Source organism: Chlorocebus sabaeus, chromosome 1, assembly GCF_047675955.1.
Source record: "Chlorocebus sabaeus isolate Y175 chromosome 1, mChlSab1.0.hap1, whole genome shotgun sequence".
Taxonomy (NCBI): Eukaryota; Metazoa; Chordata; class Mammalia; order Primates; family Cercopithecidae; genus Chlorocebus; species Chlorocebus sabaeus.
In genome coordinates, this window is record NC_132904.1 from 10317490 (window position 1) to 10336289 (window position 18800).

General features: G+C 61.0%; 2 protein-coding genes across 19 annotated transcripts in view; one reads left to right on the top strand and one right to left on the bottom strand.

Moving 5' to 3' along the window:
- Positions 1-3074: 3074 nt before the first annotated feature.
- On the top strand, positions 3075-9034 carry RCOR2 (REST corepressor 2). 2 transcript variants are annotated; one of them, XM_007994490.3, is made up of 12 exons: positions 3075-3905; positions 4624-4680; positions 4983-5063; positions 5287-5339; positions 5426-5587; positions 5701-5825; positions 5912-5981; positions 6073-6288; positions 7313-7390; positions 7528-7585; positions 7728-7957; positions 8088-9034. In XM_007994490.3, the coding sequence occupies exons 1-12, from the start codon at positions 3779-3781 to the stop codon at positions 8400-8402; spliced, it is 1572 nt and encodes a 523-aa protein (XP_007992681.1). In that variant the 5' UTR covers positions 3075-3778; the 3' UTR covers positions 8403-9034. The 2 variants fall into 2 exon arrangements, with proteins under 2 accessions (XP_007992681.1, XP_037855097.1); XM_037999169.2 differs by lacking the exon at positions 7728-7957.
- Positions 9035-9243: 209 nt separating this feature from the next.
- Positions 9244-18800, bottom strand: part of MARK2 (microtubule affinity regulating kinase 2) — a 75124-nt gene continuing 65567 nt past the window's right edge. For 3 of the 17 annotated variants that reach the window (XM_007994526.3, XM_037999156.2, XM_007994632.3), the window contains exons 12-19: positions 17932-18064; positions 17480-17661; positions 17105-17202; positions 16120-16281; positions 15219-15476; positions 14147-14173; positions 11976-12020; positions 9244-11406 (exon numbers count right to left, since the gene is read on the bottom strand). In XM_007994526.3, the coding sequence (XP_007992717.1) occupies positions 11046-11406; positions 11976-12020; positions 14147-14173; positions 15219-15476; positions 16120-16281; positions 17105-17202; positions 17480-17661; positions 17932-18064 (1266 nt within the window). In that variant the 3' untranslated portion in view covers positions 9244-11045. The remainder of the gene's footprint in view (positions 11407-11975; positions 12021-14146; positions 14174-15218; positions 15477-16119; positions 16282-17104; positions 17203-17479; positions 17662-17931; positions 18065-18800) is intronic. The other 14 variants (XM_037999159.2, XM_007994576.3, XM_007994602.3 and 11 more) reach the window with 10 other exon arrangements.

An 18800-nucleotide genomic window follows, 5' to 3' on the forward strand; every position in this document is an offset into this window, starting at 1 on the left:
GGGATCCTGACACACTTATTCATTCAGCAAACACTGAGTACCTACTGTATGCCAGGCCCCCAGAGCACAGCAGCAAACAGAGCCCCTGCCCTCAATGGGTCACAGCCCAGCCAGAGACAGGCAAGGAAACCACCACAGGCGTCATATAGACTGGTGTCTCTGAGCTGTGTGTGGCAAGGGCGCAGAGTGGGACTCGGCCTGGCTAGGGCCGGCTTCCCTGGGGACCGGAGAGCTGAGGAGCCTTCTCTGGCCCAGGCAAGGGATGCAGCTTCTGGCGGAGGCCTTTGTAGGGGCTGTGCAAGGCCTCAGTTTCCTCATCTGGAACAATGTAGGAAATAAATGTGCCCTGATCACGCTTGCTTCCAGGCGGCCTGCGTCCTGGCCTGCAGCCCTCGAAAAGAAGGCGCTGTCGCTTCCACTGGAAGGGTGAGCCCGAGCTCATCAGCGAAAATGGTGGGGAGGGCATTCCCGGGAGCCCCCCGGCTCACACCAAGCTCAGAGGTAGCTCGCGGAGGTGAGGGCCCCGGGTTCTCGGCCGCGCTGCCCAGCTTCCTTGGCCCCTTCCGCTGCCTCAGGCTGCAGGAGAGGAGGGGCTGGTCCCCGGGCTGCCTCTCCTTCCCTCCCCTCCCACACCCCCGTGCTCCTGGCCACGTGGCACCTCTGTGCCCCAGGCCTGGGGTAGGACGATCTCTGACCTGGGGACAAGTGGAGCCAGGGAAAGGTGGGTGGGATCTGGGATACCGCGGAGCCCGGATCCGGTGGCGCAGCCCCGCCCCGCAGCCCCGGGGGTGCTGTCTCTTTAAGAGCCTTCAGGCTGCTGGGAGCAGATGGCCAGGCCGGCCGGGGCCCCTTGTCCTTTGTGTGGCTTCGCACAAAAGAGGGGGCCAGCTGGGGAGGGGGCGGCTGTAGCAGGTGGGAGGGGTGGGGCCTTGCCCCTCCCCCTCCTAACCTTGCACCCTTGCCCCTCGATGAGGGGGTTGTTCGCTAGGAATGCGCCTTCCCTCTAGACCCTGTGGCCCCCATAGTCGCCCCAAAACTCCTAGGACACACTTCCTGTGTCGTGGCCCACCTCCTAGGCAGAAGCCTCATTGCATCCGGGCCCAGGGACTCTCCCAACCCCCGCCCCAAGGAATAAACCTCCCCTCCCTGTCCCCACCTCCAGAGCAGAGTCTTCCTTTGGCCCAGAGTGCCTGGCTCTAGATAGAAATAAAGAGAATGAGGTTCTTAGGGGGCGGGGGAGAGGGATGCTGGGGCCGGAGGGAATCCAGTGGCTGGGGATCCCTGCTAGAGAGACTGGGGGTACCTGGGGCAGCCCTGGAGTAGGGAGGCAAGAAATAAGCAGGATGCTGGGCCTGCGGGTGGGGGTGAGGAGGCCGGGCCTGGGTCCCCAGGTTTGAGTCTGGAAAGGAGGCAAGGGGGGATGGGGGGTTCAACTGAGGCCCTGCCTAATAGGGGGCGGGGGCAAGATAGAAGACAGCACGGTAGGAGAGGCTGGTGTGCAGCATTGGTTGCCTGCCAGGCAGGAGGGGAGAGAGATGAGAGCCTCTCCAAAGGGTGGAGGTGCTGGGGACAGGGATGGCGCCCTGCCACTCAGGAGGGGTCGGCCTGAGAAGACTCTCTTAGTCTTGGAGCAGACCTCCTTAGCTCAGACCGGCCCCTGGTCCATTCATTCTCCTTTGTCCAGACCTCCCCACCCTGGGGCTTGGTGCCCAATCCATGATTTAAGAGGAGGATAGAGGCCCCGTAGCCCTGGCCCGAGGTGTGGCGGGCAACGTGGCCGCTGGCTGGGTGGCCCCATGTGGCTGGACAGCGCAGCAGCCGGGTGGGGTTGAGCCTAGCTTTCCCTGGTTGTCCGCAGGAGCCCCCAGGAACAAGCGGCCCCAGCCGGGTCGTGGCCCGACCGCAAGACCCCGGCCGCTCGGCCGCAGGCAGCGGGTGGGGGCAGGGATCCCTGGCTGGGCCCTGGGCTGCTTCTAAATTTAGGAATCTGATTACAGAGTGGCCGAGGAAGGGAAGGGAGAGAAGGGCGCGAGTGCGGGCTCGGCTCAGTCTGGGCACAGCGGGGTGTGCCCGGGTGGAGGTGTGTCCAGGAGACTGGGGCTCCGGGTGGGAGGGGCGGCGGGCGGGGGCTTCAGCTTGTGTGCGCGGCAGCACGTGCCCCGGGCGGCGGGGACCGGCACGGGCGCAGCTCGCAGGCTCGGAGCCGCCGCCGGTGTGTGCGCTGGCTCTTTGTGTGCCTGGCAGGGTGGCTGGGTCTGGCTTTGAAAGTCTCTGCCCACCCCCTCCCCCATCTCCGTCTGTGCCGCTCTACCCGCTTCCCTGTCTGTCACTCTGCCCATGCTTGTCCGGGGGGAGGGGGATGCTGCTTCCAGCTGGGGTGACAGTAAACCCAGTGGGGAGGAGACCCAGTTCCTCTATCCCCTGCAGCCCAGACCTTCCCCTACACCTCCCACTCTCCATCCCTCAGCCCTTGCTACCACTGTTTAGGGGTGCACACTGCAGCAGTTAAAGGGAACTGGGGCGACCCTTGGGGACCCACAGATCCACCAGAAGCCAGGCTCTGGCTGGGTAGCACTTGGAGGAACTCATTCCTTGCCTGTCCAGCCTCCCATCCGTTCTGGCCCCCAAGGGCGCATGAAGGGGGGTCCCCCCTGCGGAAGGGGGGGCGGGGAGTTCCTTGGCAGGAAGGGAAATGGAAGGAAAAGCTGGGCTCCACCCGGGCGGGCGGGCAGGCGGCCTCAGGGCCCCCGGGGCAGGCGGCAGTAACCCGAGCCCACTGGTGTGTGGTGCTGGTGTACGCGTGGGTGGGGCTGACCCCTGGCTACTCCTGGGGGGCAGTGGGGTCTCCCCCAGGGGCAAGTCTGGGAGCCCAGGGACGCGAGGGGGGCCCCCGCAGCGGGACGCGTGCCCCACCAGGGTCCTGATCCCACCCCCTGGAGGTCTGGCCCTGGCCCCCAGGCCCCGCCCCCCGGGCCCTCCCTCCCACCCCAGGGCCAGATGTTCAGCTGGCGGAGGCATCGGCTGGGGGAGGGGTGCTGAGGCCGCAGCCGGCACTACTTCCCTGCCAGCAGCTTCATTGTGTGCGCGAGGAGCGAGCGGCGGCGGAGAGCGGGCGAGCGAGCGGCAGCCCGAGCGCGGCGGGGAGAGCGAGCGCGCCGGGGAGGGTGCGAGGCGGCGCCCGCGGCTGCGCTCCGCCCGCCTCGCGGCAACTCTGCCCAGCGCCGCGCGCCGTGCGCGCCGTCCCGCCGCCGCCGCCGCCACCGGGGCCCCGGCGGGCTGCCGTCGCGGGCAGGGGTCTGCTTGGGACACGGGTCCCCGCCCGGGGACTGAGGCATCCCCGGCGCAGCCGAGAGCCGCAGAACCCTGGGGGCGCAGATTGCGCTGCAGCGCCCGGCCGCTGAACGGCGTGGGCTGGTGGGCGGTGGGGTTCCAGGGCGCCCGGAGGACCGGGGACCCCGACTTAAGGGGAACCCCAACCCTGAAGGGCGTACATAGCAATCGCACCCCAGCCGCACCGGACCTTGCGCTCATCCCTTGCGTCCCCGACTTCTGCACAAACTTTTCTGACGCCCTGGCTCGTGGGGGTCGCGGAGAGCGCTGGGGCTGCCCGGTGGGCTCCCACCCCGCCGGACCCTAGCCACGCTGACCTCCTGCCTCTCCTAACCTCAGTGGCGACCTCTCCAGGCCGGACCGGGCTAGGCACTCGGAGCGAGTGCAGCAACCACTGTCGCTCTCCGAAGGCTCCCGCGCCCCCCGCCCGGGGCAGCTGGGCGGGGTAATGCCCTCAGTGATGGAGAAGCCGAGCGCGGGCTCCGGGATCCTGTCCCGCAGCCGGGCCAAGACGGTGCCCAACGGCGGACAGCCCCACTCGGAGGATGACAGCAGCGAGGAGGAGCACTCGCACGGTGAGCCCGGTGGCCTAGGGTTAAAGGCGCGCCGGCCTTGGGGGAGCGGAGTGGGGCGGGAGGGGGAAGAGTTGCAGACCACGAGTCTATTACACTGATGGCTCCTGCCTCTCCTGGATTGGAGCCTCTGCTTTGCTTCTCCCCCAAGCCCAGGCTGCCGGCACAGCCAATCTGGAACCTGGGCCCCTAGCTGCTGTGGAGGCGTCCTGTCGGCCCCTCCCCTGCCCTCAGCTCCTCAGGGACCGAGGCATCCCTCCCTTGCATAGAGTGGATCTCTCATACCTTGCCATCTTGCAGGGGACTGAGGTCTGGCTGGAGCAGGGGCTGGAGAGACACCTCCACACAGAGCTGTGAGGCTCCTGTGGTGGGGAGGAGCCTTGGGTTCCTTGCAGGGCTGTGGTCCAGGTCTAGGGGCTGCCCTCCAACCCGGCTCCCCTCCCCCCAGCCGGAACAAAGCACTGTGCTTGGCCTGGGCTCTAAAACCGTCCCCTTGTCCACCCTCCAGCCCCAATGGCCATGGCTGGACAGGGTCTTTTCCTCTTCCAGTCCCTTCTGTGGCTGCAGGTAACTGAGGGGGACAATCAGGGAAAAGTGAGCCTCCTGGAAGGTGGGGGCCCTGGGTGGTCAGGAAGAACTCCAGGCCAACCACCTCCCCCGCCACATCCTCTCTCCCGTCCGCCCTCCCTGGAGGCCTGACTACCTCCCCCTGGCTCCACAGACAGCATGATCCGCGTTGGAACCAATTACCAGGCCGTAATTCCGGAGTGCAAGCCTGGTGAGTGGCAGGACAGGCTGTGAAGTAGGGTGGGGGGTGGAGGCTCCGGGCTTAGCCTGGAGCCCCACCTGGGGTGCCCTTGGCTGGCTCCCCCTGGGAGGACAGGCTGGCAGAGGTGGGTGGCCCTGTGGCATGGTTAGCTTTCCTGCCCTGCCTTCTTGTCTGGGTCTCTGCCCCTCCTTCCCTTCTGGGCCTCAACCTCCCTGGCTCCACTCCTCTGCTGCCCTCTGGCCATGGGTCCAGCCAGGCTTGTGCCACCAGGCTGATCTGAGTGTCTTCCCTCCTGCTCCTCGGCCTTTCAGAGAGCCCTGCACGCTACAGCAACAAGGAGCTGAAGGGGATGCTGGTGTGGTCACCCAACCACTGTGTGTCAGATGCCAAGCGTGAGTGGGGCACAGCCCTGGGAGGTGGGGGCTTGGGTTCATCCCAGCTCCAAGCCAGCTCTTCTTAGAAGGGGGCTGGAGGCTGAGGTGTGTGTGGGTCCAACCCTTGCCCTGGGGCTCGTGTTCAGGGGCCTGGCCCCGGGGGGGTGGTCCCTTTCTGGACAGGCCTGGGTTAGGAGCTATAACCTCCTTCACCAAGACCCTGCCCCTCCTGCCCCTGCAGTTGACAAGTACATTGCAATGGCCAAGGAGAAGCATGGCTACAACATTGAGCAGGTGAGCCTTGGCCCCTAGGGACTTGGGAATGGGGTGGAACGGTGCTGGGGGCAGCTGAGCCTGAGCTGCCCCTTGCCCCGGGCCAGGCGCTGGGCATGCTCCTGTGGCATAAGCACGATGTAGAGAAGTCGCTGGCTGACCTGGCCAACTTCACCCCATTCCCTGACGAGTGGACAGTAGAGGACAAGGTGCTGTTTGAACAGGCCTTTGGCTTCCACGGCAAGTGCTTCCAGCGTATCCAGCAGATGGTAAAGCCCTTCCACCCCCACTCCCTGGCGCTCCTCTGCCCCTCCTTTCTGAAGAGCTTACCTGGGGCCCAGAGTCTTGAGTGGGCCCCAGCTTCTGGCGTTGCCTCCTCCAGCTGCCCGACAAGTTGATTCCCAGCCTGGTGAAATATTACTACTCTTGGAAGAAGACCCGCAGCCGAACTAGCGTGATGGACAGACAGGCCCGGCGGCTGGGGGGCCGCAAGGACAAAGAAGACAGGTGGGGGCAGGAGCAGGCACTGGGCATGGGGGTAGGTAGAGCTCCTGGCACCTGCCTCATTCCCTCCCTGGCCCCTGTGTCAGCAGTGATGAGCTCGAAGAGGGTCGAGGAGGCGTGAGTGAGGGAGAGCCTGATCCTGGAGACCCTAAGAGAGAGGTGAGCTCCCAGAGCCTCTGGGCCCTGCCTGCCTGTCCTCTTGCCTCTCTCAGGCTCTGCACCACCTACCCGCCTCTCCTTTCACTGGCAGCCTCTGCCCTCTCGGCCCCTGAATGCACGCCCAGGCCCTGGAAAAAAGGAGGTCCAGGTATCTCAGTACCGCCACCACCCCTTGCGAACTCGGCGTCGCCCACCCAAGGGCATGTACCTGAGCCCTGAGGGCCTCACGGCAGTGTCAGGAAGCCCGGACCTTGCCAACCTCACGCTCCGAGGTCTTGACTCTCAGCTCATCTCCCTCAAGCGCCAGGTGGGGCCCTGGGAAATGGCGGGACTATGCAAAGGGGGCACTCGGCACCTGGGAACTGAAGTCTGGGGGGAGCTGAGGTGTAAGCGAGATGGTTCAGGGGCCGAGCCCCATCCTCTAGGACTCTGGGCAATGCAGTGTTCTTTTTGGGCCTTCTTTTAAAAACTGGTCTGTAGGCTGGATGCGGTGGCTCACGCCTGTAATCCAGGCACTCTGGGGGACTGAGGTGAGCGGATCACCTGAGGTCCAGGGTTCAAGACCATCCTGGTCAACATGGTGAAACCCCATCTCTACTAAAAATACAAAAATTAGCTGGGCATGGTGGCACACGCCTGTAATCCCAGCTACTTAGGAGGCTGAGGCAGGAGAATCGCTTGAACCTGGGAGGCGGAGGTTGCAGTGAGTGGAGACTGCACTATTGCACTCCAGCATGGGCAACAGAGTGAGATTCTGTCAAAAAAAAAAAAAAAAAAAAAAAGGCTGGGCACGGTGGCTCATGCCTATAATCCCAGCACTTTGGGAGGCCGAGGTGGGTGGATCACCTGAGGATGGGAGTTCGAGACCAGCCTGACCAACATGGAGAAACCCTGTCTCTACTAAAAACAATACAAAATTAGCCAGGCGGAGTGGCAGGCGCTTGTAATCACAGCTACTCGGGAGGCTGAGGCAGGAGAATCGCTTGAACCTGGGAGGTGGATGTTTTGGTGAGCTGAGATTGTGCCACTGCACTCCAGCCTGGGTAACAAGAGTGAAACTCAGTCTCAAAAAATACATATATATATATATGTGTGTGTGTGTGTGTGTGTATATATATAGATAATAAACATAAAAACTGGTCTGCAGAAAGGGGAGAACCCCAGTGGCTCCCCTACTGAGTAGTGCAGGGGGAACAAGCCAGTTGGTGGACGGCAGAGAGCTTTGCCGGGGCAGTGGTGCTGGTGTCTCTGCAGAAGTAGGGTCCTGTGAGGGGCATGGTGGCCTGCCTGAGATGGGAGTCTGATGTTCCTCCACTTCCTGGCCTTCCCAGGTACAGAGCATGAAGCAGACAAACAGCAGCCTGCGCCAAGCCCTGGAGGGCGGCATTGATCCACTCCGCCCCCCGGAGGTATGGCTGCTCTTTAAGTTAGGGTCCAAAAGGGGATCTCTCTCTGGAGGTAGAGCAGAAAGAGTACTACTTGGGGAGCAGGGCTGCCATTTGCATGGTTTTGAGTCTAAAGGATATGTGTGTTCCTTGCTTTCCAGGCCAACACCAAGTTCAACTCCCGCTGGACCACAGATGAGCAGCTTTTGGCTGTCCAAGGTGGGTTAAACTGTGGTGAGAAGAGAGAACCCCAGGAATCTATCTCCCCACCCTCCAAGGAGTGGGGGGGGCAGAGGGGAAGGGTCAGGGAAGTAACTAGTTCTAAGGGGTATTGACGCTGCTGCCCTTTTGACCCTTGCAGCCATCCGTAGGTATGGCAAAGACTTTGGGGCTATTGCAGAGGTGATTGGGAACAAGACTCTGACCCAGGTGAAGACTTTCTTTGTGAGCTACCGGCGCCGCTTCAATCTGGAGGAGGTGCTGCAGGAATGGGAGGCTGAGCAGGATGGGGCCCCTGGAGCCCCAGTCCCCATGGAGGAGGCTAGGAGAGGGGCTCCATTGCCAGCCCCAGCCCTAGAGGAAGATGATGAGGTGAGAAGGGGGTGAGAGAAACCCCTCAGAGAGAAGAGGTGAGGCGAGGCGAGGCAAGGCGCCGCCTCGGTCCTTAGACTGGGCTGAGGGCAGGAAGAGCCTGGCTTCTCACTCTTTTCTCTCCCCTCAGGTCCAGATTACAGCGGTCTCCACGTCTGTGCCCCGATCAGTGCCCCCTGCGCCACCACCCCCTCCACCTCCCACCTCGCTGTCCCAGCCGCCCCCACTGCTGAGGCCACCTTTGCCCACGGCTCCCACTCTGCTCCGACAGCCACCCCCACTGCAGCAGGGCCGCTTCCTCCAGCCCCGGCTGGCCCCCAACCAGCCCCCACCACCTCTCATCCGCCCCGCTCTGGCTGCCTCCCGCCACAGTGCCCGTCCTGGCCCTCAGCCCCCACCCACCCTGATTGGAGCCCCTCTGGAGCCCCCAGCACCCTCACTCTGAGCCCTGTGGTCCTCCACCAACCACAGGCTCCAGGATCCCTTTGCTGGCCATCCCCAGGCATCTCTGGTGTCACCGAGGACAGAAGGGACTAGGGATCTGGCGGGGTCTTTGGAAGACCAGAGCTGCGCACAGCCCAGCCCCGCCCTGTGGGTTCTGCATGTGTTCCTGGCAGCTGGGCCTGTCTCCTGTGGCCATGGCCAGGCTCAGGGGCCTTTGAGCTGGCCTGAGGGCACTTTCGCTTCCTGGCTGGGACTGGAATGGCTGCCTCCTAGTCTGCTGGGGCTTGGCCTCTGGGCTCTGCCCTTTGTGTGTCGGGGGTAGTGACCTTAGCGTAGGGTGGGGAGAGGGCAGTTGGGTGTGCTGGCTGTTCTCATTCCTCTTTCCCTTATTTTAGCAATAAGTCTGGGGTGAGGTGGGGAGGGAGGCTGCAGAGGGGGAGGTGGGCAGAGGGGCCTTACAGCAGCAGAGGCTGGAAGAGAAGCTCTGTCTTCAGGGGCCAGCTGGGAAATGCTGTGGAGCTGAGGGTGCCCACCAAACCCACCTTCCAGAAACTTGGAGAAATGGGGGTTGGGAATTTATGCAGACATGGATTTATTTTTCAACATTTTTTAAAAATTAAAATTAAAACCTAAGCTTACTGAGTTTTCTTTCCCTTTTGGTGCAAGGGCCCTGGGCGTTGCTTCCTGTCTGTGCCCTGTGGGTGGGTGGGGAGCTGGGCCCACCCAGCAATGGCCCCAGACAGGAATCAAGTCTCTCCTGCAAGGCAGGCGTGCTGGGCCACATCTTGCCCACAGGGGACTGGGTCCCTGCCTGGCTGGGAGAAGAAACAGGAGGAGGCAGCTCAGATTCCAAACATTCTCTTTATTATGTGTTTGATCCAGAGGAGAAACTAAGTGCAGGGTTGGGGAGGAGGGGGCTAGCCGGGGAGGGGCCACCTTGCCTGGGTGCCCCGGGCCCCTACCCCCTTTGGGAGCCAAGCCATGCCCTCCCGGTCCCCTCAGAGCACCCGGGCTGTTCCATAGGGCAGGAGGGGGGAAGGGAGGGAGGGGGAGCCCTTGGTCTGAGCCGCAGTAGGAGTGTGGGGCAGGAGGGCTGAGGTTGGCGAGGCCCCTTCCTAGGACACAAGGGCTCGACTTAATCGCTGAGCCTGGCCTGGGAGCGGGGGTGATGAAGAGGGGTGGAGTCATCATAAATCAAAAAAAAAAAAAAAATAAAATAATAAAATAAAAAATAAAACCCATCACAAAAAAATGTACAACTCAGGTGAGGGTAGGGGCAGCCTCTGTGTAGGACTCCCTCCCTCAATTTCTCAAGAACAGAAACAGCAGAGAAATAAATTAAGGGATGCAGTGGCCACCACCAGCCAAGCGCCCAAAACCGCCCATGCCCACACTGGCCACTGAGGGCAGCAAGCTGGGAGTCGCTTTGCCTATCTGTCCCCCACCCTGTGGAGGGCAGATGCTCCCGGCCCTGCTGCCTAACCCAGCCTTCTGCCAGGTGGCCCTGGAGGCCCTGGGCAGTGTCTCCTGAGAGGAGGGGGCGACAGTGTCAGGAAGAAAAGGCAAGGCTGAGAGATGAGAGTGGTGAGGGAAGTCACTGCTATGGAGAGAGCTGGTGCCCAGATTAATGCCAATGAAGGGGAAGCCATGGGGAGAGGAAGGGCGAGGGGGCTGTGCTTTCAGACAAAGATTCCCCCATCACAGAGTGCCCAGTGGCCCTGCTCTGGAGACCAACAGCCCAAGCGGCCCCCCTGGGGACCGAGGAGCCAATTTGCCCTGCAGTCCCCTCCCCTCTCCCAGCCCTGGGGTCAGCCCCTCCTTCTATCCGGGAGGGGTGGGAGAAGATGGCACAGACTTTGAGGAGGGAACACACGTCCCCACAGCAGCTTGTGGAAGGAAATGCCCAGCTCTGGGAAGGAGGGGCAGAGGGTACAGTGTGGAGGGAGGCGGAGCCTTGTGCCGGCCCTCCAGCCTCAGCAGCCCCGGGGCAGCCCCCAGTCCCACCCACTGCAGGGCTGTGCAGCACCCCCGCCCCCTGCCCCGCCACCCAGGCCTCCAGCCCAGGGGCCTGAGGTCAGGGGAAGGCCACCTCTGGTGGTTTGCTTGGAGGGGAAGGAGGGAGGAGAGGGAAGAAGCCCACAGTGGGCCTGGCGGAGGGCCTGACGGGAGCTCCACCACTCTTGCCTGAGAGTGTTCCAGCCCTGAGCCACCCTCCCGGGAAACCCCACAGATCCAGTCTCGACTGTCCCAATGGGGCAGGGAGGAAAGGTGGCCGCTGGGATTTTTTTTTTTCTTTTTTTCTTTTTGGTAATAAAAAATTTCTTGGTTTAGGCGAAATACTCTGTGCAACCGCAGTACCGAGGGGGAGCCCTGCCCCCCCCATCCACCCTCCCCTTCCTTTGCCTCCAGTTGGGGAGAGGGGAAGGGGAAATCTCTGGGCAGGGGTGAATGTGGAGGGCTGGAGAACAATCTCCCACCCCCCACAAACATGTAAGAGAAAACTCAGAAGGGCCAGGGAGGGGAGAAGTGCCAGCAGGGGAGACACACCAATCCATCGCCACAGTCTCGCCCAGGTGGGGCGGCGCGGCGGCCCGGCAGCCCGTCCAGCTGGCCCGCCCCCGCCGCCCCCGCTCCTGGCAGCCTGTTAAAGCTTCAGCTCGTTGGCTATTTTGGAGGCAATGTTTTTGAAGGCCATGGAGGTGCCCGATATCCGCTTAAACCGAACCCCATTGAGAGAGAGCCGCGGCAGTTTGCACACCTCCATCTCCCACTGCACGAAGTCCTCGTGGCCCGGCGTGCCGTGCATGCACAGCAGCATGTATTTCTCATGCAGCTCGCTCTGGCAGCTGTTCGCGTCCAGCACCTTGCGGATCTCCCGCATCATCTCGTTGGGCTCCATGGAGCTCGTGGTCTTCATACTCCACGTGAAGCGGAGGGAGCGGGGTTTGGCCTCCCGAAATTCTTCCTTTTCTTTGTCGTTGACGCCACTGCCCACCATGTGAGGTCTGTGGAGAGGGCAGAGGCGGGCGTCACGGGGGGCTGAGGCACCCCACCCCAGGAGGGCCACCCTGGCAGACAGCCCTCGAGCCCAGAGAGGAGAGCGGGAGGGAGCAGGAGCAGCCAGGCACAGCCCCTGGCCGCGGGGGCGGAGGGAGGCAGTCCTCCAACCCCTATGTGTTAGGACAGTGAAGGGGAGAAGCCAGCCTTGGGGTAGGCGGGGTGGGGTCAGGGAAGACACCGGTGCCCTCAATAGCACCAGCACAGACTCTCTCTCCAGAAAGAAGCCTCGGAGCACAGGGAGGTGGGATAGGCCAGGGGTAGGAATCTGTAGCCCCGACCACCCGACCCAGAACTCCGACTTCCAGAATATACCAGACCTGAAGAGAAGGGCCCATTAACTCCTGCAATTGGGTTTGGGAAGGGGAAACTCTCTGAGGAAAGGGAGGCCCCAGAGGGTAGGGACAGGGCAGAACCACGGGAGGAAGAGCCAAGTGGCAGAGGGAAGAGAGGAGCAGGAGGCTTGTGGCAAGCCCGGTGGCCCGGGCAGGGCCAGTGCTGGCTCCAGCCCTCTCACCTGAGCGTCTCCACTCGGTCTTTGCTTTCAGGTTCATTCAGGTTCCTCAAAAAACAGAGCGAGGGAGAGTTTAGTGCTGGGATCTCTCGCTCCTTCCGCCGCCACAGACCCAGATGAGAGTGGGTCTGGGGAGGTGCCACCAGTGGGTGGGCAGGACCCAAGCCCAGGGCCCTCTGCCCATCACCTGGCAAGCCAACAGGGCTCTGCAGCACCTCACACTGGCAGCTCAACCATTCCTTTCCAGCAGGGAGCCCAGCACATGGGGCCTGTCCCTCCCCACACTCCCAGATCTGTGCCGGGGAGAAGGAGCCTCCGCTCTGGGGGAGGAGGGGGAGTGGCTGTGCACGCACTTCACTGAGCACACCGAGCACACAGCCGGGCACGAGGCTGCTCCCCCACAGCCAGGGCTCACGCGCCGTTCTGGGGGTTGCGGGTGTGAGTAAGTTTTTGGAGCCACACGCTAGGGTCTCAGGACTGCAGTCCTTTTGGAAGAAAGGGGCTGCAATGCTTTGGGTCTCTGTAGGAGGAGGGGCTGTGGCTACGCAAGGGTCTCTGTCAGAAGGCTCAAAGTGCCAAGGCCTGGGTCTGCATGGTAGGCACCTGGGGATGGGTGCCTGCTGCTGAGTGGAAAAGGCCGCCTCCTCCAACCTTTCCCAACTCCCCTACCTGCTGGCCTGCCAGGCCATCTGCTCATACACAGGGAGGACGAGGGTGGGGCGGGGCAGACACCTTGGGTGGGTGGGTGGGGAAGAGGTCTGGCCCCGCTGAGCGGCTTCTCCAGCTCCTGGCTGGAAGATGGGTGTCTGGAGCTAGGAAATTGGGGAGTGCAGAGGGAGGATGTGAGAGGAAGGAGAAAGAGCAGCAGCACACAGAAATAAACAGGAAGACACAACCAACACAGGGGTGCACACAAGTGCACTGCGAGCAGGGAGCCCGGCTGTGCGAGGAAGGCACCCGCCCCGCTCTCTCCAGATGCCCTGTGGGGCAGCCCCCTGCTGGGACCCCTTGAGGCAGCAGCCAGCCAGGCAGTCAAGCGCTGGGTGAGAGGAGGAGGGGGTGGGGAAAGCCTGAAGACCCTGTCTGGACGTTCCTCCATCAGCTGTGGCACCAATGTGCCTGCCAGGCATCCCAGTTCCAGTGCAGGGCCTGAGCAGACAGCCCTGGGGAACAAGCACTCTTAACCTGGCCCTTGGTCTTCAGCTTGGTATTTGGCCCCCGAGGCCTGCAGAGAGGATGAGCCTAAGGCCAGGGGTGAAACAGCCAGGAAGGGGCCCATGAAGGGAGACCCCTGAGTAAGGGTGCAGAGATCTGTTGTTTTGCTAGGGCTTGGGGTAGAACGGCCCTTGCCCTGGAATGTCCCAGCTCCCGGCACTTTGGAAGGGACAGGCCATATCTGGAGAAAACAGCCCAGAGGAGAAGAGGCCTGATTTATCCAGATGCTGCTGGTGGCAGGGGTGTTGGGGCAGGGGTGCGGGTGAGTGGGGCTAGTTCTGCAGGAGCTGCCAGGAGGGGGTGCTGTGCTCCATTTGTGAGACAAAAGCTCCTAAGGTCTGGAGGATCTAGACTGAAACCTTGGGGCCCCAGGGTCCCTGTAGTGTCTCCAAAGTCCTGCCATCCCATAGGCCAAGGGGAAGAGGTCACACAGCTCTGAAGTTCAGGAAGCCCAGGAGACAGACAAGATACCATCCCAGATGCACTTGTAACCCTGGAGCTTCCTCACAGCGCATGCACATGACAGGGGAAAGGGCCAGGAAAGGATCCCAACACTGTGACCAAAACCTGGAGTGAGGGGGAGTGGGGATGGGGTGGGGTGGGTGAGAGGAGACAATCTTAAAGGGAGGCTTCCCTGAGACAGTCTCCCCTTACTTGAGGACAGGCGTAACTGTGGGCCCAAGGAAGGCCCCTCATTTTTAAAGCCATTTGCCCTGAGTGGGCCAATGTGGCCTCTTAGCCCTGCCTGTTCGTACTGGGGGCACTGAAGGCAGGCCCTGTGCCGTTGCCCAATCAGAGGCAGTCTTCATCCCTTTAAGATGGCAGAGAGAGGAGGGCCACACAGACTTGGTTAAGCAGATGGAGGAGAGTAAGAGCCAGAAAAGGGGAGTTAGTGATGGAGGCAGGACACAGGACACGGACACACACACACACACACACACAGCGGGCTCAACGCCTACCTTCTGGCAAACCTGAAAGACAGATTTCTAAAAAAACAAACAAAAAAAAAGACAAAATAAAAAAAGAAATAAAAAAAACCAACAAGACGGTATGTGGATAAGCAGGTGGGGAGTGGCTTTACAGGTTCAAGGGTCATCCCATTTTCGGAAGAGCCGCTCAGCGAGACTAGAGTCCCAGGCTTTCAGACCTGCCCACCCTCTCTGCAGGCCTCACACCTGCATTCTGGGGTTCAGATGGGGCAGTGGCTTTGGCTCCTCCAGCAGAGTGGAGTGAAACGTAGAGGAAGGGCAGGCGAGCCTGCTCTCTCAAAGCCCCCGCTGCTTCCTGAGCTGCTGCTCCAAGGCAGGGAGAGGAATGGGCAGGACACGGACATGGAGCATCCCAGGAGGCCAGCCAGTTGGCTGGATGCACTTCAAGCTGCCCCTCTGTGGTGGCTGGGGGCTCAGGTGTGAGAAACCCCATGAAGAGATCCCCACCCTGGGTCCAACACAGGAAAGCTGTGGCACAACCTCTGGTTAGGTTAGGGAGGAGGCCACTGTGGGCCCTCGCCAGTGATTTCATTTATAGGTTTCACCCTAAGAACCCCCGGGCGGAAGGGCATGGCTGTGGCTGCAGCCACAAACAGAACCAGCTAAGGGGAGAGGCAGTCAAAGGGACAAGAGATCAGGACAAAATTTTCCTTGCTGGCCCCAGCCTGGCTCATGCCTCATGACTTTGCAGCTGCGTCACCAAATATAAGTTTCCATGGGAACCCAGGAGAGAAGGGGGGGCTTTTATTTTAGCATCTGAGTTCACACTCTCCTAGAGAGGAGGCGGCATCGGCCATCTGCTTGGGGCCAGAGAATGAGGGGTGCCTGTAAGGAGTTGGGGAGAGGCCTAAGAGGGGTGGGCCTGGGCACATAAGGTGTTGACAAAGACCCAATTTCTTGTGCTTCCCCAAGCCTCTTCTAACCCCAAGACCCAGTACCGGTACAGAGTGTCCCAAATCCCAACCCCCAACCCCTAACCCACTCCCAGTCAAGTAGGAAGGCCTGGCCTAAGCCTCTCTGCCGCCCAAAGCTCCTTGCTTACCTGCGTACAAACTTGGAGGTGAACTTGCTGAAGATGCTCCCAGAGGCCCCCCGCCGGCCCTGGCTGTGGCCAGAGGGAGAGGCTGGGGTCACACCATAGGGCAAATTCTGCTGGTCCCGCACCTGTCGGAGCTGCCCAGCATGGAAGGTGCTCCGGCTGGACACACCCCGGGGGAAATTAGTTCGGTCTGGGGCTCCACCACTGCTGCTGATGTTGTGGGCGGATGGGGAGGCGACAGGGACACGCTGGGGGGCTGTGCTGTGAGAAGAGAAGTGGGGTTGAGGGGGATGAATTAGGGTACAGGACAGCCATCATCACTGGGCACCTGGACACCCTGTGGTGGGGACAGGGAGGGGGGGATGCTAGGGCAGAGGCAGCCATCACGAGGACACAGAAGGAAGGGTGTGACTATTGAGGACAGTGGTGAGAAGGAAGTCTTGTGGAAGTGGAAGGAGATGGTTTGGGAAGGGAGGGAGGGAGGCAAGGAAGGACCCGTGTGTGGAGTGTGGTTTAGGCTGGACAGAGCGGCCTCCCTGGGAGCCGGGCAGACTGGACCCTCAAGCGGGCAATGGGGACCAACCCTCGAGGATTGAGTCCCTGTGATGCCAACTATCCCTGGGGTACCTAAGGAAACCCAGGAAGGTTCAGAACAAAAAGGTTTCCCTGTGGAGCCTTAGGACAGCTTCCTGCATACCTGTTCTGAGAGGGAGAACTGGAAAAGAGGGGCATTAATGCTCTTTTTTGTTCCTTCCACTTCCTGGCCGCAGGGGACAGACCCATTTCTTGTGGCTAAGATGACAAGAACAGAGCAGGACCCCCAAGAGGGAAGAAGAAATTGCTGGGGCAAGGGGGTAGGGTGGGCTGAGGGCAGCAGGTGCAGCAGCTGCCCCAGCACACTTGCCTGGGCCGCGGCACCTCACAGTTACTCTCCGTGGGGGGCAGCCCAGAGGCCTTGTTGGGGTGCACGGAGGCCGACATGGATTTCTGGTGCTGGCGGGGCCGGGCCGCAGAGACTGCGGCAGAAGCAGAAGCCGTGGAGGCCCGGGACCCTGGCATGGTTAGGCTAGGAGACAAAAGCAGCGGAGAGGCCCGTGTTAGGGGTGAGTGAGGGCAGGAGGCCTGGATTAGGAAGCAAGGGCAAGGGAAGGGCCAGAGCTGGGGAGCTCCAGCAGGGCAGAGGTCAGGCCTGGGCAGCAGCGGGATGCAAGTTAGAACTGAGGAATGCGGGGCTGGGAGTGGAGGTGAGGTCGGGAAGCAACGAGGTGGGCCAGAGCCTGGGAAGAGGAAACCAGAAATGAAGGAGAGCAGACAAGGGGCTGCTGCCTCCAGGCTGCACTGGCCTCCTAAGAATTCTAAGAACAAGAGAGTTTCTTCTACAGAAAGAGTGGGGTGTTGCTGAGGGGAAGTTTTCATAAACTCCGAAGAGATAGAGCCAGGAATGCAACAGTAAGAAATGCGGCCGGTGAAGGCTGGGGAGCTCTGGTCTCATGGGGATGGCTGGAGTCGCCCTCTATGTGTACAACCCTCCAGATGGGCATCTCTTGGTTCTGCCCTGAGCTGGGACCCCCAACACAAGGCCTTAGGTGCTCATGTCTAGAGAAGGGCAGCTGCCATGCCCTGGCCGTGGTCGAGAAGCGAGCATGCAGCTGAGATGGCCACGGTCAGCCCCACACTTGGCAAACTGCAAGCAGCAGTCAGAGGAAGATAGGGAGGAGGCAATGGCGTGGAATAGGGGAGGGGAAAGCTGGACTGGACACAGCCAGGATGGAACTCCAGTGAGCAGGGAGCAATGCGCTGGCAGGGACAGGAGATGGTGCTGCTGACAGACATCACCCTGTGAGACGTGGCTCCTAGGGAGCAAGGCAGGCAGGGCCCGGGTCTCTCACCTGTCTTTGCCATTCTGGATGGAGGCCTGGCCGAGGCTGGCCCGCTCCAAAAGTGGGGAATTCCTGCTTCGATTTGTGCTGGTGGAGAGGACGCTGTTCTGTGGGGAATAAAGGGCAAGCGTTCTATCAGAAAGCCAAAGTGGTCTACAGCCAGGTTCTCCCGCACGTTCATTGAACAAGCTTCCCCTCCCTTCCACCTGAAGCAGACAGTGGTAGGTTAAGGAAAGGATTCTGCTTTTACTCCTGGGAGCGAGGCTTCCTGCTGCAAGCAGAATTGGCAGCCAAAGGGAACAGAGTCTGAATTAAGAGAAGAGCTGCCTGGAGAGGGCAGGCCCCACCGCAGGAAGGAAGGAGAGGGCGGGGGCTGCGGCTCACCGTGGAAGGGGTTGGGGTGGTCTTCTTCCTCTCCAGGCCGGGCAGGGGGCTGGCAGGCACCTTGGCTGTGCTGCTGGCTTTCCGCCCCGACTCCCGGTCCTCCTCGGGCCGCTTATTTTCTGCATTGTTACTCTGAGTCTTCTTAGAGTAAGAATTAGAGGTGGGAATGGCAGGACCAGCTGCTGGGCCAGAGGGAGGGTGGGAATGGGTAAGGCCAAGGGGTCCACTGAGTACCAGCCCCATGCATGCTCATCTCCTACAGGGCTGGCCAACAACCCAGCAAGCCCCCATTCCACAGAGGTGAGGGAAGGGAAGTGGCTTGCTCATAGCCGTGCTACTAATAAGTGGCTGAACAAGGACTGAAACTTAGCTCTATTACCCAAGTCCCCACAGAACCTGTGACCTCTCTGGAGAGGGGTGACTCCCTACCTACAACTCCCAAAAGCATTTACCCTGGTCGCTGAAGCGCCGCTGCTTGGGATTGGCCGACACGCTGCGCTGTACCTTGTGGGATGGGGATGGGGCGCTGCTATTGGTCAGATCAGCTGAAGGCCGGGGCTTCAGGGTGATGGTGTCACCTTCCAGCTAAAAGAAACAGAAAACAGCTTCAAGGGAGGGCAGAAGTCACGTGGAAATCCCTACAGATGGACACATTTACACATACCACCCTCTCCCAACACTCAAACACCCCAGGATCATACCAGACGTCCACTTGTAAGACCAATAAATCCCCCCTTCACCCTGGAGATACACATGCTCTGACACAGACACTGACAGACACAGCCTCAGAGAGGAATACATAAGCCACACACCCAGAGACACAAATATCCACAAGAACACATGTCCAGACTCAAGACCACTCCCCTCAACACAGAGCAATATGGGCCTACACCAAGTGGCAGCAGGTGCCTCTTTTTTTTTTTTTTTTTTTTGAGACAGAGTCTCGCTGTGTCACCCAGGCTGGAGTGCAGTGGCGCGATCTCGGCTCACTGCAAGCTCCACCTCCTGGGTTCACGCCATTCTCCTGCCTCAGCCCCCGAGTAGCTGGGACTACAGGCGCGCACCACCACGCCCGGCTAATTTTTTGTATTTTTAGTAGAGACAGGGTTTCACCGTGTTAGCCAGGATGGTCTCCATCTCCTGACCTCGTGATCTGCCCACCTCAGCCTCCCAAAGTGCTGGGATTACAGGCGTGAGCCACCGCGCCCAGCAAGCAGGTGCCTCTTAAGGATCCCACCACCAGAGGGACAGCAGGGCAGGGAGGCTGGGAGTTCATGTGGGGACACACAGATGATGAACAAAACCCAAACGGGCAGAAGAA